General features: G+C 38.8%; 1 protein-coding gene across 1 annotated transcript; it reads left to right on the forward strand.

Moving 5' to 3' along the window:
- Positions 1-97: 97 nt before the first annotated feature.
- EIF4E (eukaryotic translation initiation factor 4E) lies at positions 98-23,248 on the forward strand. The gene is made up of 7 exons (XM_082482738.1): positions 98-127; positions 9,516-9,622; positions 11,828-11,923; positions 14,174-14,237; positions 16,506-16,619; positions 19,201-19,340; positions 21,873-23,248. Exons 1-7 carry the CDS (start codon positions 110-112, stop codon positions 21,985-21,987), a joined length of 654 nt encoding a protein of 217 aa, XP_082338864.1. The 5' UTR covers positions 98-109; the 3' UTR covers positions 21,988-23,248.
- The last annotated feature ends 363 nt before the right edge of the window (positions 23,249-23,611 follow it).

A 23,611-nucleotide genomic window follows, 5' to 3' on the forward strand; every position in this document is an offset into this window, starting at 1 on the left:
CGGCCGCCGGGCTCACGTGACCGCCGGGCGGCCAACCGGGTTTGAACCTGGGTTTTTTATCCGCCCCCTTCCCCTCCCCGCCGCGCTTCTGCGATCAGATCGATCTAAGATGGCGGCGGTGGAACCGGTGAGTGTTTCATTCCCTTCTCCCGCCCGCTTTCCTCTCTCCTTCCTCGCCCTCCTGCCGCCGCCGCTTCCTCCTCCTCGAGCCGCGGCTCCCCCCCGGGGGCGGCGGGCGGGCGGGCGGGAGGCGGCGGCCGGCCGGGGCGGCGAGGCGAGGCTGGCGAGGAGCGCACGCACGCAGGGGGACGGCGCGGGGGGAGGGGGAGCGGGAGGCGCCGGCCGGCGCGGGGAGGGGGGAGGGGAAGGCGGGGGCCTGAGGGTTGGGCCGGCAAGGCCGCGGGGGGCGCCGGGCCGGACCGGCGGTCAGCCCGGGCGGGCGGGAGCGAGGCCTGGTGGTCCGGCGGCGCCTATTGTGCAGCGCCCCGCCCGCGGCCCCCGCCGCCCGACCCGGCCCGGCCGCCCCCGCGGCGCTGCGGCAGGGGGGGGAACGGCGGGGCCGGAAGGCGCGGTGAGGAGGAGCCGGAGCAACCCTGGGCGGCGTGGAGCCGGCCCGGCCGCCTGGCGGGCGGCCTTTCGCCGCGCCGGGCGCATGTGGCGCGGGTGGGGGTGGCCATGTTGCTTTCCGCCCGGAGAGGCCGGTGGGTTAGGCTCGCCGGTCACCGAGAGGGCGGCCCTTCCCGGCCGGCCGGCGAGCGCCCTCCTGGCAGGCGGGGAGCGGTGAAGGTCTGGTTTCGAGGCAGGCACGGAGCTTGGCGGTGAGAGAGAGGCCTTGCGGTTGGGAGGCGCGGGGTCGCTGAGCCGGGGTGAGGATCGGTAAGTTGCAGATGTGCCGCTCGGGAGTTTGGCAGCTGAAACAAGAAAACAGTGTGAGTGGTTTAAGACTCGAGGCGAGGTGCAAACGAAAGTGCCTTTTTCCGGTTATGTCATCTTTCTGGTTCAAAATGATATTTTTATTCAAGCTTTTTTCTTGTTTTCATGATAATTAAGTACTTTTTTCTCTTTTTCTAGGTATTAAGTTACGTTTATGATACTATGCTGTACTTTATAAGCATTGTCCCAGCCTGCACTTCCATAAAGAACTGAAGCAGCTGGAATTGGTCCAAGTATAGTTTTTATTATAATCTGACGTGCTAGTGTATCATGAGGAATGGACTGTGTATTAGGGTTTCAAGAAAATGAGAAACTTAAGGAAGGCTAATTTTTTTGCTGCTGCTTACCAACTGGGAATAAACAGCTAGTGTGTACGAAAAGAGATTAAGTTTGAAAATCACTTCACTGTTTCTAAATAAAGATTAAATTTACCCTTTTGTGTAAGGGACACTGATCCTTCTCTTATGATTTTTCTCCATGAAAAAAAAACAACCCACCTTTACTTACAAGGAAGAGACAGAATTTGGTCAGCACTTATAAATTGCATGACTAGCAGTTCTCAGCAGGAAGAATGTCACTTAAGACAGTGAGCTGGACCACCAGCAGCACCCTTCCCATGTTCTCCAGCTGCAGTGTTAAACAGGTTTTTTCCCATTCAAAAGCTGATCTTTCTGAGCTATATCCCAGATCTGAAGATGAGAGCTTCCTGTGTTTTGTGATCACCATAGAGCTTAGCAGGGGTTTTGATAAAATATTGTATAATACTGATGGCCATTGGAAACTGAAATTACTCTAAAGCCATGGGTTTGTGGCTTTTTTGGCTGTGGCGCTTGCCTAAGCCTGTCTCTGCACCATTCTCTCCATTGTTCTTGCATAAGCCTGAGGTTGCATGTTGAGCTAGATCTGGAGCCTAATTTAGCCAAAAATAAACAATTGATTTTGCTGTGCCTTTTCCCAGGTTCAGTTTACCATGCAGTGGCAAACAGTTGCGCTGAGTTAGTAAAAGTGGAAGACAGGGCAGCATTCACAACACTTTAAGTAATGCTGCTGTTGAACGTTCTGCCATAGTTGAAGTATGTTTGACTTTAGGAAACAAGTATCAGCTGTGCTTGCTTATTTGCAAATTTATTTAGATAATATTTTTATTTATTGTCCTTTTAGGTGGCTCACACTTCTACCTAAGCTTAAAGCTAGGCTTGCGTAGTGACTGAGGTCATAGATGCTAATGTTGCGGAAATGCTATGTGCTTTTCAATTGAACAATTTAATTGTATGTGTGGTTAGGGATTGGATTACCTCTTGATCATAGGGAAGCATTTCTGTTGCTGACCTTCAAAATCTGGATGTAGGTTAATGTAGGCCTCTACTAAAATTGGTGACGTTTCTAGTACTTCCATGCTCATTTGGTAAACATGCATTTTAAGTCTTGTTAAGAGGCTGGAAAAAAATGTTTGAAACTCTGTAGGAATATTGAAACTTGAGTTCAGAGTACTGTAGAGTCCCATGGAATTTGCTAAGAAAAGCAAGATTATTCTAAGTAAATACAGACCTGTTGCACAGTGGGTTACTTCTCCACTGCAGGGAAAAATTAAGCCTCTGCAACATTGACAGGTTAAAATTCAGTTTTTCTTGTGCTGTCCAGATTGTTTCTCTTTTAAGACTATTCTAGATTAATATGTGAGAATATGCACAAGTGTGTCCTATTAGAGTGTGTTCATATTGTAGCCTTTGAGGATTAAATGTGATCAGATAACACTGTACAAAAGTCCACAAAGTCAACAACAAAACCAACAGTAATGCTTTAGTAAACAGTAGTTTACCAAAGGTGACTTTAAAATGTAGCCACATGAAGCTTGTAACTTCTAGGTGCATATAAATCGTGTGGAGGTAACTTACATGTGCGCATCTGATCCCTCATAATTCAAATTGGAAATAGGCATCATAGTTCTTCTATTTTTGTTTTTCCTTCATGACAGTTATTGTTACATGTGCACAAATGCGATTCTTGTGGATTTAACTCTGCATTTTAAGATACATGGCTGAAGCCTCAGTCACGTGTAATTTGAAAAATGCTTCTTTAAACAGCTAATCATGAATAGGTGAGACTTAAAACTTACTTTAAATGAAACAGTATTATCTCAAGGGGTTACAAACACAGTGATGTAGGGACTTGAAATTCTGGAAAGTTCAAAATAGCTCCTAAAATTCAAAGCATGCTGAAAGGTATTTCTTTTGTATTATTGACAGACAGACTGTAAGTTTAGTGCAGCCCATGTTTAACTTTAGACTTACTCTTATTACTAGGTGTTTCCGCTATAATATAGTCGGTGACCTGCTATGGTTGAAATCAGTATAGTATTCAGCTGTAGTATTGTGAACACAGTTGATTGCTCATTGCGTTTTTCTGAAATGATGCAGGATAAATGTCTTGCTGTTTAATAATTGGAAGTGTCTATCATAAACTCTAATTGTAAATTACATTTCTGACTGAATACAGAGCGTCCTCTAAGAGGAGGAAGATGTCAGTCAACTTGTAAATTTTTTGAGAGAAACACTTTTCTGAAAGCAATTAAAAAAATTACATTTCGCATAGTGTATAAAATGTCAAGCTTATTTCAAGTTAATGCATAAAAATAGCATATGAGACTGAGTTGTGTTTCATTTACTAATACTACCTGCAGGTGTGGAGGTACATGGGAAATTTTGATGAATGTGACCCTTATAAAGATTGGTGTAAATTTTGAGGGGGTAGAGAGGGAAGAATCAAATGAGAGATGTTGGTAGAGAGCCTGCACTGTGAAAGAGAAATAGGGATTTAAAAAGTGAATTAATGTGACTTTTTCTTCAAACAATTGCCTTTTACTTTTGAAATATTCTAAATTCAGGGTTAAACATAAGTTTGGAGACTATTTTTAGCCCAGAAACTTAAAACAGTCACTCGTTTCTTAAAGTCCTAAAACCTATTCCTCTTTAAATGTTCACGTTATGAAGGTACTAAATGTGTGATCTACAGATTTAAGTGTGCTGTGTAATACAAGTGTTCTGTTAGCTGCCTGAAAGTGGCAGGTGTCTTTGCTTCTTACATAGTGGATGTAAGGCAGAAAAATTGTAACTGTGTAAAAGGTTTTTTTTTCTAAATGTGCAGAACAGTTGTTTAAGTAATGTTATAAATAGTGGTCAGTTTCTTGTTTGTATAGTGCTGTTTATCAAAGTAGCTTGTGTACATTACATGCTTTACAATAATCGAGCATACCAATGGTATATCCAGGACTTTATTTTTTGGTTGAAGACTGATGTCTTGAGCATCCATATATTATATGATTTTGTTTCGGATTCTTTTATGAAGATTGAATGTGTCTTAATTTTTCAGCTGATGTAAAATTCTATGCTTGGTTGTATGAGTGGCTCAATATACTTGCAGTAATTTGGGGTGCTTCTGTGTCTATTGTGTAGAAGTGTGCAGGGAGATCAGGGGTGTTACAGATGGGTTTTTTCCCTTGAATCATCTGAACTGTTCTCCTCCGCAGTTTTGGGGGAAGTTTTTGTATTCTTTCTGAGCGCCTTAGAACTAACAGTGTTAGATGTGGAAAATCATCTTATCCTGTGGGTAGATTTAATGTTCCAGTAGCAAAGGCAGCAGCAGCAGGGTGCAGACTGGGGTGAGAAGTGGTAGCGCAAGGGCAGCCTGCTTAGGCACCTAGAAAAAACACAAGTATTTTGATATACCTTGTAACTTGTTTGCTAATTCTAGTCATAAGGTTGTGAGTTAAATCTTGAAAATCTGATGGGTACTTTCAAGCATATGTAACCCATTTTTTTAAGAAGTCAAAAGAGCTGTAAATATTCTTTGTGTCTTTTAAAACCTGAGATTGTATTTCCTAAATAAACAAAACCAGTGTGCCCCTCTAACCCTGGAGGAAGCTTGTGACTATTCTACTTCAGTCTTGTTCCTGTCTTCCTGTACATGTGTTGCACTTCTGTTCTAATTTGGTGGGATGTCACTCAGTTAAAATCAGGTCCCATGTTTGTGTTCTAATAGTGAATGCCTTTCTAAAAATCTGTGGTTATATAAGTAATAGTGTATGCAGTTGGGATAGTTGCTCCATATTAGCCCTTGTTATGTCATGCCTAGGAATTTTTTCTCTGTCCTTGTGTCTAAAAAGCTATTTAACACTGGTTAATTGGTAGCAGGTGGCCATTGGTACCTATCTTCCAGTTGGTATTACACATACTATGTGTGATTTTTACCTCTATATTCATTCCTCAGAATTGCATATCAGATCATAATTTTGTTTTATTAGAGCACATAATACTTGCTTGTGAGTGGGCTTAAATCCCTTTTTTGTCCAGAATATTTTGACATAAATAGCTCTTGATTTTGTGCCTTGTGAATTGTTATCCTAGCTGTAGTGTAGTAGCAGAAGCATAAGGACCAGTGAGTAGTTGACATGCTTTTTCCCTAGACATCTGATAAACTCGGATGTGAAGTTTTCTCATTCTGTTGGAAACCCTAAACAAGAAGGTGGAAACTTTCAAATATAACTTATTTTGGTTTAATGCAAGAAGACTTGATTTTTTTTTTTTTCCGCTTTCACCAAGAATGCGTGATAGTGCTAGGTTATATCCTTTTGGGGTGTAAATGTTGTGCACTCTCAACTGGACTTTCTAAACAGCTTCTGTAGACAATGGGATGACATAAATGTGGTCCGGGCAGCACCTGAAAACACTTGGTGAAACCTAGTCAAGCTAGTTGTTCTCTTCAATAGACAAACCTGATTAAGCAGTTTTTACTGTAAGTGCTGTTTGTTTCCTGTCCCAGTGACGTACACACGTTCCTTTGATATGTTGGTCATTATGTGCTGTGGAGAAAGAATAAATAACACCAATTAAATCTGCAAGTGTCAGAATCCAAGTAACATGCAGATATGCACAGTCATTAAACGCTGAGTAGGCAAATGTTTCGTAGACTTCTGCAAGCTGATTCCTACATCAAAAAAACATGTGGGTCATGAATAAATGTCACTTTTAATTATGTGCTGTCTTGTGTATGAGGAGTAGGTTTGGCCATATGAAGCTTTCCAGTTTATCTGGTAATGCTACCTATTTTATTACATCTGTTTTAAAAGCAGCAAACCCAGCGGTGGCTTAGTTTAATAGTAGATGCAGTCAGATTTAGGTTAAAGAATGCATTAGATATGAGCAATAGCAAAGTATTATGAGGAGTTTGAAATTTAGCAGTCCAGAAACTGCTCATGGAGACAGCCTGACTTTAAGTTAATGGTGTAGCAATTGCAAGATTTCAAGGTGTAAATTGGTAAAATGTTTACCATATCATTTTAATTCATATTGTGTTTATAGAATTTTTTAAAACCTGCATGCTTGTGGTTTGGGATAGAATTTCAGTAGCTGGAAAGAGGTTGGATACAAGAAATGGACTTTGATTGCAAATTAGTGAATGTACATACTTTGTATTTGACTAATAATGAAAAGTGCCTTGCTATACAAATACTTTAGCTTTAGAATAGTGAGATAAAGGTAAGGTGAAAGGAAATGGGAGCTGGTATGATTAACCAGTCAAAAATGAAAAAGGTCCTTTTTTCTGTTTTCCTTGATGGCACTGGGAAATAAAAGGTAGTGAAAACAAGCTACTTTAGGCTTCTGAGACCAGCCAGAAAACTCTTTTGTGGTTGACAACTCTGCTTCCAACTTTACACCTTTTTCCAGGTTTATTCTGGTGTGTACAGCTATACCTGTCCTTGAAGAGCAGCTTGGTGCTGAAGGGGGAAAAAAAAAAAAAATCTGGCTGGGTTAGTTTTTGAGGGGAGTGGCATAATCCTGGGTCAAGATCATAGATAGCTGGGCCTTGAAGGTGAGCTGTCATGTACTGTTTCAGGCAGGAGCTTGAAATAATGGTTAGTCTGAATTTCATTACTGCTAAGTAGCTTTCAAAATATCTTAAGGGACTTGTTATTGTGGTGATTTAACTAAATTTGTGCTGAGTCAGATGTCTGCCATTTGTCCAGAAATGGACTTTCAGGTAGCTATCTGAAGGGTGACCATTGGTATACGGGGCAGGTATTTGGGATCATGGCACCCTTTTTTTTAATTGTCTGGAAGTGCTATCTTAATCCTTTCTGATGATGTCTTCTATTAGAAGTTATGAAATGGCATAGCCCTGCAAGTGTTTGGTAGCTTTGTATTGATTCTTCCGTGTTTTATAGTTATGATACTTCTGAAAGACTGACATGGGAGACTTTAAGATTAGTTCTTTGTATATTGAAAACTATTTGCTGAGCAAACATGAATGAGATTCTCAACTGAAATAATTTTTGGAAGATACTTTGCATTCATCAAGAGTGAGTCTATTTGATGTAAAAATCTTTAGTGTAATAGCATTTGTAAATCAATTGTAAATATTAGATTTACTCTAATCTGTGGAGTATTGTGAATGAAAGCAAGCTTTATCACAAAACATAGTGCTTAGTTTACTTCCAAAATATCAACAAGATTTTTCTTGTATGCTCATTGTATTTGCACGTGTAGTATCTCAACTCTTCTAGTTTGAAGCCCCTGCAGGGACAACACTTAAACTGTAGTTGTCCGTACTTGGCTTTTTGTAGAATAATACAAGAATTTGTAGAATAATACAAATATAGGAAATAGTGACATGCTGCTTTGGTGTATTTTACAGCCTTTGTGCATTGACCATCTTAATTTGTTCTGTGGGGTTCGTGTGTCTGATTAAAGGGAAAGATGCATATTTGTTCCCATCAACTTAAAAATAAATAGAGCTAACACTAGAAACTTTATTCTAGATAGAATTTGAAGCACTAAGCTTTTTGAAGATATGTTTAGCTTTTTGTAGTATTACGCTGAAGGAGATTTGACAGGTTGTTCAAACACTGCTTCTGTGGGTTTGTCAGTGCTGTTCCCAGGAAGCATTTAATTTTACTAAGACGCAGGAAATTGTACTACCTACCCCTTGTACTGTGTAAATCAAAGCACTATTCTAGTTGTCACTGCCCCTGTCAGGCCTTTGCATTTCAGTCTTTTCACTGTGAACGTTGGAGCATATGAAAGCATTCTTAAATATGATGTAAATCAGCTTTTGAACTGAGATTTTTTTTTTTCTTAGGTGAGTTGTTAAACTAAAGCATACTTCATTGTTTTCAAGCATCAAGGTGTAACTTCTCTGAAGTAAAACATCATACCATACTTAATAATGCTAAATATATAAATAATGAAAAGAACATCCCTATTAAGATAGACCTTTAGGTGTTGTCAGAAGAGTTTGCCAGCTGGGACTATGAAGGTTAAACAGTGCTTGTCTATGTTATCGCTTTAAATCCATTCTACTTTTCAGCAGCTTTGGTGATGATAAACTGAGTAATGTGGAAGTCTAGAGTAAACTGTTCCATTAATTAGATTATTTACCATTACTTAATCCGCTCCTACATTGCTTTGTTCTCTTAAGACCACAAAGTTTAAATTATTTTTTAAGTACTGCTTTTATATTGCTGAATGTCTAGAGTCTTTGGGTCTCCTGTAGTTAGTGTGTGTTTGTATTACTGCAGTGCTTTTTCTTTCACAGGATCAGCTGTACAGGCATTCCTGTGTTCGCTGTAGGGAATGAGCTCTAGTCCTTATTCCTTGTCTCCATAATATTCTAGTATAGATTGCAGATTAGGGAGAGATGGTGGTAACTGGTAGGGACGCTCGGCCTCACAATAAAGCTTTGTATTCCCTGGTTTGAAGGAATGGCATTAGAATTTCAAACCTGACACAGTGGTTTCTTGAACTGAAAGACGAGCTTGAGGGGGTTTGCATGCAAAGGGAATATATTATTTCACTTTGTGTTAAAGTTTGACAACCCTAGCACTGTCTCTAGAGATTTGAAAAAATACTTGAAATCAGTCTAATCTGGTCAGTGTGTAATTACATTTATTTCAGTTTGAGATTTGAGAACTGATATGTGTTTAAATTTTGCTGTTTGGTGCCTGAAGCTTTGTTAGTAGTGATGTTGCAAATACAAAGATAACTGCTTACTGGTTTGGTTTTGAGCTGCTTGGAATAGCTGATCTCAGACCTGAGAATTGTAGGCATGTCTCCTGCTTGTAATAGCAGATTTTTCTAAATAAACAGAGCCTGTACATCTTTTCCAATTATGCTTTGTCAGAAACTGATTTAAAAAATAGTTTTCCTCCTGAAATTATTATTATGGAAATTAATTTTTAGATGTGCATATTCTAGATAACATAGCATATTGTGTGTTTCTGAAATAACTCTCAGAATTGTTTCAAAATAAGACAAGTATGTTAAGTAAAATGTTCTGGAAACAAATGACATAGGAAGCAATTCACTGAACAGCAAAATGTAAATTCCTGCAGTTACTATTTATTGTAGGACCTCTTCAGATGTTGAAGAATAAAGGGATGCAGATTGTAATTCCATGATGTGATTCAGGCCCCTAATTCAAGATGAATTAGAGGAATTCTAAGCTTCAGCCTTCTTAAACTTCAAAGAACTAAATTATTTCTATAAAAATTGAGAAGGAATGGATTAATAACTCCTTTCTTCAAACAGGAAACCACTCCCAACCCTCAGCCTTCAGAAGAGGAGAAAACCGAGCCAGCACCAAGTCAGGAGGTTGCCAGCCCTGAACAGTATATTAAGCATCCACTACAAAACAGGTAAATAGTACAGAAGCGTGATTGCAATTTTGCCAAAAATAGAAGAATGCCTGTGGCTTTACAGCTGTCTTGTTTACCTTATGTTTTCTAGCAGCATTTTGAGAGGTCTTATTTTTTTGAAGATTTTTGCAGTAAGGTTGCAAAAGAAATATAATCTGATCATGTTGTAATTTAGAGCCTTTTCATGTAGTGATGTTACAGAAGCTGAAAATCTTTGCAAGTTTTCATAGTGCAGCCAGGTAATTGGAAAGAGCATGGCTTTGCTTTTAGTTGGAAGCAAGCAGAGCTTTTGTTGCTTTTGTCTGGTGTGTTTTAAGAGACATGGGGATGAAGTTGCTGCCAAGCAGAACTGGTAAACCTTCCATTCTGCCTTGTACTTTGGGCACGTAAGGTGCCAGTGATAAAGATTTCTTATTCTTATTTCTTATCAGAGTCTTACTCCTGCATATCTTACCATTTATTTTTTTTTCCGGTTTGGAAGTGAAAGTAGTAGAAGCTGTGTTAATCAGCCAAAGAGTTTGAGAGTTGATCATATGAGTAGTTGGTGTCTACAGTATATTGTTTTCATTATCTGTAGGAAGCAGAACAGAAGAAACCCTGGAAGTGCAAATGCACGCGTCTGTACCAATGTGTCAGTAAGAGAAAAAACTGTAGGGTACTTCGTTTTTCTTGATAAACAAGAAAAACATGGAGCAATAGTTAAAAGTATAGTTAAGAAAAGGTATTTAAAAATCAAAGCCCTCTTACTAAATTCTGTCCAGAGTGCAAAACCAGGTATGTTTTAAAAGCTTTAAAAGCTACTACTCAGCTTTTTACTGAGCTGTAGAGACAATGAGGGCTTTACCAAGAAGGTTGGTACTTGAAAACCTAGACTTGAACTATCTTTTTGCAGTAAAGATATTATAAGCTTACAGGTTGTATTCCTTTAAATGTGCATGAAAGTTACTCCAGCAGTATACATGTACTTCAAAAGGAGCAGCTAGGAAGTAATTTTCTCCAGGTAAGCTGAAGAACTGATGTGGAGCGCTCAGTGCTTAATGTATTGTAGGTGCTGCCTAAAGTGAACCTTTTACCAAGTGGCACCTTACTCTTTTTCTGACTTCTAAGCAAATGTGGAAAACCACTCTGCACTGTAGTGCTATGCTGTGGGCATCCCATTTTTCCTTGTTGTCTTTGTTTCAACTTCAATCCTTCCTCATTTTCCTCTAAACACTTTGATTAAATTGGTGCCGATACTCCTTTACAAGTGGTAGTGGGGCTATTACTGACTGGAAAATAGTGAACTTTTAGAACAAGGCTTGAAATGACAAGAAAGGTCTCAAAACAATAGATCGACACCTGGTGACTTAAAGTATGCTGCTGTGAGAAGATAAATCTACTGTTGTACTAACCTGAGTGATTTCAGCACTACTGAAACTATCAGAATGAAAAATAAGCCTGCTTTGTTAAATGCCTCATCAGGTATCCTGTTCCAGCATTTTAAACGACGTTTTTTGGATCTAGAAAGAGCATCTTTGTGTGAAAGGTTTGATTTATAATATGTGTTGAGATTTGTACTCAGCAGAGAAGATGAAGAAAATTGGATGGAAATTTTTTCATTTAGTCTTGTCTTTATATATGCAGATTTAAAAACTTGAAACAGTTAAAGTTGGTGGGGATTTTTAAGATTGTTGCCATTAGGAAGCTTAACGCAGCTTCCCTTTTAACATTTATCCTCTCCGAGTATGTGAACACTTGGGAAACTTTCATGTCATATATAGCTTTGGAGTGATATAATTAGCTTTTGTAACTTTTACAAGGAAATTACTGGAAAGGGAGCTGTGCTCCGAGTTTGAATAGCTGGCGTTGTTTTAGCCCATAATCAGTTGTTTGTGGTAGGGGATTGCAGTTTAGCAGTGGTAGCAAGAAGAAACATAATGAGACTTAGAGGTTTAGAGTCTTAGAAATGTTCCAAAACTATTTAAAATATTTACCTAAACAGATTGATCAAGTCTGTTGTAATTCTTGTAATGGGAACACAAATAATGTTCTGCAAAGAGCTGGATTTGAGAACTAAGTTCCTCATGTAGCTTATTGATGAAAACTGACTTCCATGCTGATATCTTAAGATTTTCAATTAGCTTGGATAAAACAATGCAAATAATGAATTAAATTTTTAATATACTTTCTTTCTAGATGCTATTATTTTATTTTGTTTTCCTTTAGATGGGCGCTCTGGTTTTTTAAAAATGACAAGAGCAAAACCTGGCAAGCAAATCTTCGTCTTATCTCAAAGTTTGACACTGTTGAAGATTTTTGGGCGTAAGTAAAGATTTTTCAGTCTGCAAAATTATCTTGGTGTATGTTGGCATAGCTTATGCCAAAGTCAGAAAAACACAAAGTACTCTGTTAACTGCAACTTTTTGGGTATAATCTGGAATGTTTACAAAATTGAAGGTGAGGTCTACCCCATTCTTCAGAATGTGGTGGAATGTAACCTTTGAAGAAAATGTGATTGGAGAAGTTTTTAATACTTTAAATGCACATTGTCTTGCTGATAACACTGCAACACTACTTATATTTATATATACATGACATACATGTAGAAAATTGGTTTTGTGCAGTAGCTATCTCGTAGTAACATGAATTTGTAAATTCTTGTAACTGATTGTTGCTTCCCTGATCCCAAATTTTGCTGGCTGATTAAATTCTCAGACAGCTGGCTTACTTCAGCTGTTCAAGAGTGCCTGAATCTGGAGGATGGTACTTGGGAGACTGATGCATCCTTGAAAGTTTGTTAGAGGTTACGGAAGAAACTACTTTCCTTCTAAATTGAAGGTCTGTGAAAGCAGTTAGGCTCAAACAGCACGAGCAAAGCCTTTAAAGGTAGGCCTGTGGTTTCCAAACACTTGCTTCAGTCAGATTCAGGTGGAAGATTTTGCCTGCCATAATGATGAAATACAGATAAATTGCAAGTGGCGTGAAATTGAGGGTGAAAAAATGCGTTATGTATTTGATCTTCCTTAGTGTTTCATGCTACATTGAGTGGTAGGGTTCTTCCTTTGGTTGTGACCAGTAAGGGAGGGATGCTGTCTCTTAGCAGAATGGGATCCATCAGTGACTCATTAGCACCAACAGGAAAGAAAAAAAAGATACTAAAAATGTCAAACAAGTATTTATCAGTGCTGTTATAGGGAGGGGAATGGGTTTCTGTGCTTGTAACCAGCTTTCCCACTCCTGCTATGGGGGTCACTGATGGTTGAGTGAACAGTAGTTTGCAGTCTTGGGGTATGTGATGGGAGGCTAAGTTGTTTGAAGCTCACCACTGAAGTTGGTTAAGGGTAAGTTTTTTGAGCTGCTATAACCAAGATAGGCTGGGTAATTAAAATAAGTGCTTAATCTGGATGTTGGCAGTCAAGATACAAAATTAGAAGCATTTGAGAAGTTATGCTTCCACTGTGGTCGGAGTGGGAAATAGGTGTGTTGTTCTGGGAGAAAATATTAAGGTTAAGGTAAACTTAAAGAGGGAAGCTGGTAAATCTTTAACTGGCTTTGTAAATTCCTTTTTCACTGTGAGGGTGGTGAGACACTGGAACAAATTGCCTGGGGAAGTTGTGCATGCCCTGTCTGTGGAAGTGTTCAAGGCCAGGCTGGATGGGGCTTTGAGCAGCCTGGTCTAGTGGAAGGTGTCCTTGCCCATGGCATGGGGGTTGGAACTAAATGATCTTTAAGGTCCCTTCCAACCTAAACCATTCTATGATTCTATGCTTGAATTCTAATTGTTAGACCATTGCAGTAATTAATGTTTTTTCTGGGGCTGGACCATGCCTGATTGTTAGTTGATCTTGGACTACAGCTTACTGTGGTATGTGCAGGCCTTTCTCTGAAGTCTGACCTTAACAGCACAGGAAAAAAAAAAAAAAATCATCATTTATCTTCTTGCTAGAGGAGGAGGCAGTATGTGTACTCCTTTGACTTTTTTTTTCTCTGAATTGCATAGTTGTAAATTCAATTCGGAGTATATATTTTGTATTTTGTTGTTTCAGTCATCTGTTCTTGCCTTTTGAGTCCTTATTTCAATTTGAGTTATGGGGCCTACAGCCTTTATCCCTAGAGTATTGTATTGAATAAAAGTTGAATATTTCTCCTAATGTCTGCAGAGAGAGTAGCTTAAAAATATAAACAATTATCCTTATTCCATGTATGTATATGTACAGAATACACATGCACACAGAACTTGTTGCCATGAAAGTTCAGTGAGTTATATTTCTAATAACTTTGTTAGAACTAGGTTTAAAAGAGGCATTGGTATTTCTGGAAAATACTGTTATATAGGAACCCAGCAAGTGTTCATAAACCAGTTACCATTCTGCTTCTTTAAGCCCAGAATATCTTAAAGCTAATGCTTGTATACTGCTGAAAAATATTTAGGAAATAGGGTTGCTTCTGAAATAACTTTTTTAATGCTTTTTAAATTTTGTATATTATTTGGTCATATGTCTTAAATTCTTTAAGAATTTTGTACCTTAAAATAATGCTTAATTTTTAATCCTGCTTTTTTCCCTCCAATAGTTTATACAACCATATCCAGCTCTCTAGTAACTTAATGCCCGGTTGTGACTACTCGCTCTTTAAGGTATGCTTGCTAACCTTTTTTCTTCAGTTATGGATGTTGACGGATGGTTTCCTAACTCGGCAAGACACTGTCCAAATATATTCTGATATTTAGGAAGATGGTTGGGAATGTCATAAAGGTGTTAAATGTTTTTAGGAAGTCTGAAACACATGCCCTCTGGAAAATCAGGCTGTCGCTAATTCTGCAAATGCAAGTACTTCCTTTAACACACTTCACAGACAGTACATTTTAATCCATTGCTATGTTTGTTTTCATTCTGTTTGAAATGCTTGTGCAAATAATTGTCTCAATAATTTCTATAATATGAAAGATTTTCCAGCTCTGTCACTTACTTGGTGTGACATGAAATAAGTTAAAATGACAGTTCTGTGGGAGGCTGCAATGTTCTTTAGTATTCTTTGAGCACTACTAGACAGATGCACAGTGCTCCTATAATTTTTACACCACCAGTAACGTGCCATATTACTTATGTATAAAATAAAAAATTGTACACAACACTGATGCTTAAAGCATGCTGAGGAAGCGTTCAGATTAGTGAACAGGAAATGCTTCTGAGAAAGTGTATATGAAGCAGGGGTTCTTCAGCCTCGAGAAAAGAAGGCTCCAGGGAGATGTTATTGTGGCCTTCCAGTACTTAAAGGGGGCCTACAGGAAAGATGGGGAGGGACTCTTTATAAGGGAATGTAGTGATAGGACAAGGGGTAACAGTTTTAAACTGAAAAAGGGTAGATTTAGGTGAGATATTAGGAAGAAATTCTTTGCTCTGAGGATAGTGAAGATACTGGAACAGGTTGCCCAGAGAAGCTGTAGATGCCCCATCCCTGTCAGTGTTGGGTTTTATGGGGCTTTGAGCAACCTGGTCTAGTAGAAGGCGTCCCTGGCCTTGGCAGGGGGGTTGGAACTAGGTGATCTTTAAGGTCCCCTCCAACCCAAACTATTCTATGAAATCCTGCCTCAGATGGAGTGAAGATCTGAACTGGAGCTCTAAATTAAATCCTAACCTCTCTGAAATGCTTCTAACATATAGCTCCCTTTCTGGATTCAAATACCTAAATAATGCCTCAAGTACTGGTGCATTGCTTATAAAACCTACCTACTGTCTGGGACTTCTCTGTGGACTGCATACATAGTTTGTAAACCTTAGGTTTTGGAAGTTAGTAATATTTTAGGTGACTGAGAAACCTTGCTAGTAAATTTTAAGAAGCTGTAGGCCCTTCAGAGGTTAGGTTATCTATGAATCATGCTTTATTTTTTTGCATGAATCCTAAATTTGTGTTTTAAGTATTGTCTCTATTCTGTGTTTGCATATCATCAACCAGCAATAATTTAATTATTTAAATGCACGGAACATACAGAATTGGCAACTGTTGCAGGCTTTTGAGCAATCTCTTGCTGTTGTCCTTCAGTTGTGACCTCGTAAGAGTTCCTCTTAAAGGTGATGAAGTAGTTTTAGCTGTGCAGCTGCCAGTGAGGGTGTTAAATTTAAAGTGAGCTGACACCACTCATCCTGCATGTTGAGCACTCAGTTAGTTTTCAGCCAAGGTTCTGTAGTGCAGCTCTCACTAGACGTTTCTTACCCAAATTTCTCTGTCTAGACAGTTACCTGCTTTTTTAATGAGTGACTTTCCTGAAGTGCGGTGTAGCTGGTGCTTATGGGAGTGGGCAGCTGGCTGCCTTGCTGGATCAGTGCATCCAGAGTCATTTAATTCAGTACAGGGCCATTGGTACAGCATGAATCAGAATGCAGCTTGCTTCTAAATGGTGTGTTGATTTTTGTGGCCCTGGCAGTTAAAACCATCTTATTCTCACCTTGTGTGTGCAGGAAGGCATTGAGGTAGACTGCCAAGGGTGTCTGTTTCAGTGAAGTAATCTTTATGCATGAGCGAAGCACTTGGCCAATGTCGCAATGAGTCTAAGACTTAAAATAAGGCCTCCAGAATGTTACTGCTACTTTTGTCTGGTTTCATATAGGACAAAGTGGATGTTTGACTTTGCCTGTTCCCACAGTTTTTTATGTAATGTTGTGCAGCCAAGACTTTTACCAGGGCTGTGATTCTTCTGTAGAAATAAAAATTCGTTCGAGAAAGTGCACTTTTTAAGCTGTTCTAGAATGGTGGTATTGGTATGAGACACTATTTCTGGACAGGTATGTATCTTAAATTGCGCACTTTTTTTGTAAGTTACTGCTTCAGTTATCACTGGCCTTTTGGTTATTCTTTAGGAAAAATACAGATCAAGTCTGATTTAACTTCTGGCCGTTCTTTGCAGGATGGGATTGAACCCATGTGGGAAGATGAAAAAAACAAGCGAGGAGGACGATGGCTCATTACACTAAACAAACAGCAGAGACGAAGTGACCTTGATCGCTTCTGGCTAGAGACAGTAAGCACTTAAAAGTTTCAACTGAAGAATCTTTCATTTGCATTTAATATGTTAACAGGTTTGTTCTTTCTGTGTGCCATCCTAGACTTCTAACTTCTGGCAGCACAGTGTCCTGTAAGTTTTTATTGACAGGCTGTATTTGAAACATGATTTTTCAGTAGTGATGTTCAATGTAGTTGTATTCTGTTGAATACTTTCTTATAACAGGCAGCAATAGAGATAATTCTAGAGGACAGGTTAACCTTTACCTGTGGCATGTACAGAATAGCTGTCAAGCTACTGGGAAAATAATACTTTGTCTTGAATGTGACTCCCAAATCTAGCTGCTTAAATGTAACAATTTGTTTTACAAATACTCTTATAAGCAAATGTCTTTCATGTTTCCGTCTTGCTGAAACAAGGGAGTTTCAGATTTATTGTTGTTCTTTCTGTACTTATCTTAAGACTAGGATACGCAAGTAATAGCACAATCTTCCTGTGCACTATAAAAATACTTTTTTCCATTGCTGTTGTCTTTTTGGTATAGAATTTTTGAATGGTAAATATACTTCTAGAGATTATGTGGGCTGCAGTAAATGTGTTGTAGAAAAGAATACAACTATGCTGTCTGTGAACTGACTCGGAATAGCCTAAAAGTCTAGTGTCATCTGGGTTTTAGGGGCATGGTTTGCAGGCAGCACAATGCAAAGCAATCTTACCAAATCTCATCTTTTTTCCCTGCTTGTATGAGAGGCAAGAATTATTTTACCCATTTGAAAGGGGTATCCTGACCTTCAGGATCAAAGCAGAGGTGTCCAAAATGCACTAGCTATTAGGATCTTCCTAGTCACTGTAGTAGTGATTTGAAGAAAGGATGATGACCATTATACTAGTAGGCAATATCACTGCATAAGTAGATAAATGTCTTGCTGTGTGCATTTGGCCTCTGCCCCTAGATGCCTATATGAGTCCTCATGACTCTTAATAACCATTACATATGGATTGGAAACATGTAGATAGTCTATGTAGACTTAAGGATAGAGGGCTCTGCTTTTTGTTTAGCAGCAAGCAATGGCACAGAGCCCAAATACCCAGGTGACTGGAATATGTACTCTAAAACAACCCTGTCACTTCCAATTCCAGTAATTATTTGTAACCAGCTTTCTTCAATAAAAATCAAAACCTCTTCCTTTGTCACTCCCCTTTGGAAAAAATTTTTATAATGTAATGATCTTTACCATTCATAACTGCAAACTAAATTTCATTTGAGAAGACTTTTTTTCCCTGTTGCTCAGCATTCATGAAGAATTTACTTGACTGTAGTGTTTATTAAGCATGGGAGTCATCTTTGCATGTGTATGTGGCTGTTGATCAATATTTGGAATGTTTGTCTTTTGAACTTCAACAATTATGGCTTTCATTACTTAGTGAATGCGTGTAGCCTGCAATTGGGTGTAACATTAAAAGTATGTGTAGTTATACCTGATTTATTCAATAGCACACTTTGTCCTTTTTGTGTTTCCTTGATGAAGTCAGCCCTTGCAGCTCTCATGGGTACTGAAAGACCTGCTTTGTTCAAAAAGTTGCAAGTGTGTTGAATTTCCAAATGTTATAAGTGATTCTGGAAAGTTAATATAATGGCAGTGTATTTAACGTACTGTGCAAGTGAAGTAAACAAGCGTCCATTTGGAGATTACTTCACTGTGCAAAAGGATTTTTAATTCAGCATGGACTAGATGAATCTGTCTTAAGCACAAGGAATTCTGTTTTGACTATCTGAAAATTGGTTGTTTTACAAGTTGCAAGCTGAAGATTTTAAATATCACTTCCACAGTTAGCATGTTGTACAGGAATATGATGTAACTCAATCTGCTCTTCCTGAAGTATAGCACCTTTGCCAATTCCAAGCTTCACTATTAGAATCTGTGGGGGATGTATCTTGTGTTACTTGTACGCTTGTATTGTTGCACTTGCATTACACCCTGTTCAGAATGACTGATTCCCGCTTTAGAGTCTGTGGGAACTCTGAAGCTTTCTGAGTGTGTTGATAGGAAGTAACACTTCATTAGATAGCACTTTTCATCTAAGTTGTAGTCTGACTTGCAACTGATTTGCAATTGATCTACTTCAGATTTGAAGTTGGACCTTACATAGCTGACATATTGCCCAAATAGTTCTTCACCGGTTCTTCCTAGATAATGAATGTAAACAATTAAAATTTGAGATTTGTCTACTTGTGTTAAACATACTTTAGAAAGAAGAGTAAATTCCTTTAGTTCTTACCTGGTTTTGGATTGGGAGGATGGGGTAGGAGGCAACACTATGTAAATGATGATCTGTGGCAGAACTTGTAGCTGCTGGAACAGGAGGAGAGATGGAAAACTCAAAATAGGAGGAGGATACAACTGAGTTTGCATTCACTTGTAACATTTGGAACTTCAAGAAGATACTGCAATAAACAGAAAAGGATTGCTGTATGGCAAGTGACTATAAGCTGTAAAATGTAATATTCCTCGGTACTTTGTGTACACTGAGTATTTGCCTATGGAGCATGATTCTGACTTTGAACTGCCATTTTTAATGGTTAATCTCTGTTTTGTAGCTGCTGTGCCTTATTGGGGAGTCGTTTGATGACTACAGTGATGACGTATGTGGTGCTGTTGTTAACGTTAGAACTAAGGGTGATAAAATAGCAATATGGACAACTGAATGTGAAAACAGGGATGCTGTTACGCATATAGGGTAAGTAATGTGATTGGTGTCTTGAATATACGAAGTGTAACAATGTACTAAAGCCAGCAAACTTGATAGATAAAGCCAGCAAACTTGATAGAGTTTCAGACAAATGTGGCCTGTGGAGAGCTGTATCCCAAGTTTAAGTAACTGAGTGCCAAATTATTTGTGTTATTGTGTAGGTTTTCTTATACAGGCTTTTGTTCATAACTTTTACTGCTGCACTACCTTCACTGTAGTTTAGAAATAATGAGGAGTTGGACACAAATCTTGGCAGAAGTTTTTCATTTCACAGTGAGGTATTCTAACTAATACCTGTAGATAGTGTAGATTCTGTTGCCGCATGCTAATTTGTGATGGTGGGTAGCCGGTAATAGAGCGTTGGTGAGATTTTTCTTAGGAACACGATGCTTACAAATAAGAGAGGAAAGGCGCTATAAATCTTAAGCTTACAAGGATGTCCTTAAATTTGAAAAAAGCTGGACAGTGATGTGCTGTGAAACTCTATAGATGTTTTTCTAACTTTTTCTCTCTTAAGTACAAATCAAACAAAATAATGCTGAGTTTCATGGATTATTTGATACGTGTAATAGCATGCTGTAGTCTTCATTCCAGTAAGCAACAGTAGTCATGTCAGATTATCATGAGTCTGTACCAGAGAAAATGTATGTTGTGATCTGCTATTTAGCAAGTATTGTTAAAGTTAGTGGATTCCTTATGCTGTATTATTGATGCTTCAAAATTACTTGCTGTTAAATTCAGTCATTGTAGGCCACTTAACCTATGCAAACCAATGAAAATACTTCTCTTCCCAGCTTAGCTCCAACTTTAGGCCAAACTTTTAACTGTCAGGCATAGTAGCTTGCTAACATTTTTCGCTTTTTGGGTGGCTCTCTTGACACAATCCTCATTTGGGGCTTTAAGAATCTGGTGGGGTCTGCCTTATACTAGCAATTTTATTATGCAGTCTTGTTCAGACTTGCAAGGTAAGTGTTTAACAATAAACAAACAGAACTGTGGTACACATCTTCTGCTAGTAGAGAATCACCTTACATCAAACTTAGTAGCCATAGAATAGTTTGGGTCAGAAGGGACCTTAAAGACCATCCAGTTCCAACACCCCTGCCACAGCCAGGGACACCTCCCGCTAGACCAGGTTGCTCAAAGCCCCATCCAAGGGGCCAAAGCCCCTTGAACGCCTCCAGGAATGGGGCAGCCACAACTTCCCTGGGCAACCTGTTCCAGTGCCTCACCACCCTCACAGTGACGAATTTCTTCATAATGTCTAACCTAAATCTACCTTCTTCCAATTTAAAACCATTGCCCCTTGTCCTATCACTACAATCCCTGATTAAGAGTCCCTCCCCATCTTTTCTGTAGGCCCTCTTTAGGTACCAGAAGGCTGCTATAAGGTCTCCCCAGCACCTTCTTTTCTCCAGGCTGACCAGCCCCAGCTCTGTCAGCCTGTCTTCACAGGGAGGTGCTCCAGCCCTCTCATCATCTTTGTGGCCCTTGTCTGGACTCGCTCCAACAGGTCCATGTCCTTCTTGTTGGAGGGCCCAGAGCTGGACACAGTATTCCAGGTGGGGTGTCATGAGAGCACAGTAGAGGGGCAGAATCATCTCCCTTGAGGATGCATCAGAGAACGGTATTAAGCATTAGCTGAGGAGCTAAGATGACTCCACTAGAGAACTGTAAAAAAAAAGTTAAGAATTTGCAAACTGACTGACACAATGACTAAGGTGAGTTATGTTGACTGCCTGCTGTCATTTTGCTGTAACTCCAAAGACAATACATCAAGCTTTTAGTTAAAACTGGGGTAAGCTATGGTCCTGTGAACTGCTCCATTATGATTAGTGTTGGTTTAAAAGACCCAAATTTATGTAGTTTTGTTAACAATGTGCAACTGAACAGGCTTGTTCTGTGGTTTAGTCAGAGCTTCCAGTGTAGAGGCAAAGATCCAAGCTGATGTTTCTTAAAGCTCCTGTTGGGTAGCTGCCTCTGACCAGTACCATAATGAATTGGAGGAGGTGGGGGTCTGCTTTCTATCACTAGTTAAAGAAAAGACAGCAACTCTGTGCAACTGAGGTGTGTATGGCGATTAAAAACTGACTGTTCCAGGTAATTGCTGTTTTATTTGGTTCAGGTGACTTTATCATCTCAGTTCTAGAATTGTGGACCAGGACTTCATAGTGGTTTTGTTTCTATATGGGAATATAGCTTGCTGATATTAATGATATTCACATAAATGCAATAGAATCCCTGTGTTCTACGTTTATGTAGGCCTGTTAATTATTTTTTGGCAAGAGCTTTTCCTATTTTATATGGTAAGTCATTGTTCATACAGAACTATAAGCTGATTTGTAGATGCAATAAGCTAGAAAAATCCTGTTTCAAGTCCTTTATTCATACCTGAGAAATTGTTTCTAAATAGGCAACTATTTTTCATGCAGGTGACAGCAGATCTTAAAAGTAGGTGTCCTGTTGCTAATTCTTTCCTAAGGGCTTTGCTTAAACTGTTGTTCTATTTCTTTTCTCCAGGAGAGTATACAAGGAAAGATTAGGACTTCCTCCAAAGATAGTGATTGGTTATCAGTCCCATGCAGACACAGCTACTAAGAGCGGCTCCACCACTAAAAATAGGTTTGTTGTTTAAGACGACACCTTCTGAGTATTCTTTCATAGGAGACTGCGTCAAGCAATCGAGATTTGGGAGCTGAACCAAAGCCTCTTCAAAAGCAGAGTGGACTACGTTTAAATTTGATTTCCATCTAAGTGTTGCTAAGATTTGTGAGAAGTCTCATTCGCCTTTGTCTTGTACTTCTGTGTTCAATTTTTTCTATTTTGGCTGAAGTAACCATTACCAATCAGAATTTTAGTACACTTCACCCCCTGAATCCATAAATGTTTTCCTGGCCCACTCTGTAATAGCTTGGTAGAAACATTACTATTACGAGGAAAAAAAAAGTTTATCCACAGTATTCAGAAGAGAAGTTGCATTTCTGTACCTGCAGGAAATTACTCTGTTTTACATTTGCATTGTATGCAGTAACATTTTGCTGGTTTGGAAAAGAGTATGGTGCATACAGTTTTCTAGCAATTTTTTTATACAGCATCATCTTTGCTGTAACCTATGCTGATGGCTGCTAGATTAATTTATTTGTTTTCCCTATTTGATAACATTAGTGATATTTTGATTTCAGTTGTTTTTGCTCATGTAACATTTGGTGAAGAATCTGGGAATATGACAAAGGTGGAATAAACATTAATTTTGTGCATTCTTTGGTAATTTTTTGGTTTTTTTGTAACATCAAAGCTTTGCTACAAATTTATGCATTTCAGTCAAATCAGTGATCTGTTTGTGTGATTTCCTAAACATAATTGTGGATTTTTTTAATGTAACACCATAATTTACATTCCTTACTAGAAATAGTATGTCTGTTTTTGTATCTTATGCTGTATTTTAACACTTTGTATTACTTAGGTTATTTTGCTTTGGTTAAAATGGCTCAAGTAGAAAAGCGGTCCCATTCATATTAAGACAGTGTACAAAACTGTAAATAAAATGTGTACAGTGAATTGTCTTTTAGACAACTAGATTTGTCCTTTTATTTCTCCATCTATACAGCAAGTATTTGTACCTCTTGTGACAAGGCAGTCTCTACTGTGGCTTCTATTGTAGTGTCTTCCAAGAAAGATAAAGTCTGGAGCTATAGTCTGTTGAAACTTTCAATAAATCTATTAGATAGCACCCTAAATCAAAGTGAAATTATATTGATGTGGCTACTGTTTTTTCTTAGTGGTTTGGCTAATTGATCATGGTTTGCATTGTTTCTCCTTTGACTTTTTGTTTATGCCAACCAAGAAATTTAAGAGTATGCTGAAGGACATCTAGTTTCAGGTAGGAACTACACTAAAAGCGCTTAAGTGAGTGATTCTACTCTAAGTAATTCCTATATGAAATATAAGCAAAGCGCACTAGAGATGTCTTCGAAATAAAAATATATGAGGATCTAGATAGTCTGCTGTTATGTATGTCTAAAATTAAATGAAACTTTAATTGGCTGTGCAGTTGCTATGGGAGCTGTAAGTTTGCTTGACTGGCAGGATTGGGGGAAAACTTTGAAGGCCATGGACTTAACTTTGTTTTGAGCACAGTGTAAGAGGCTTTTTCTTTCCACTCTTTAAAAAAAAAAAAAGCATGCAGCAAAATCAATACTTTATTGCTAATTTCTTGGGTTTTAGTGTGTGATGTATTTTAAGATCTTGTGAGGGCTATA

Source organism: Vanellus vanellus (genome assembly GCF_965231255.1).
Source record: "Vanellus vanellus genome assembly, chromosome: 4".
Taxonomy (NCBI): domain Eukaryota; kingdom Metazoa; phylum Chordata; class Aves; order Charadriiformes; family Charadriidae; genus Vanellus; species Vanellus vanellus.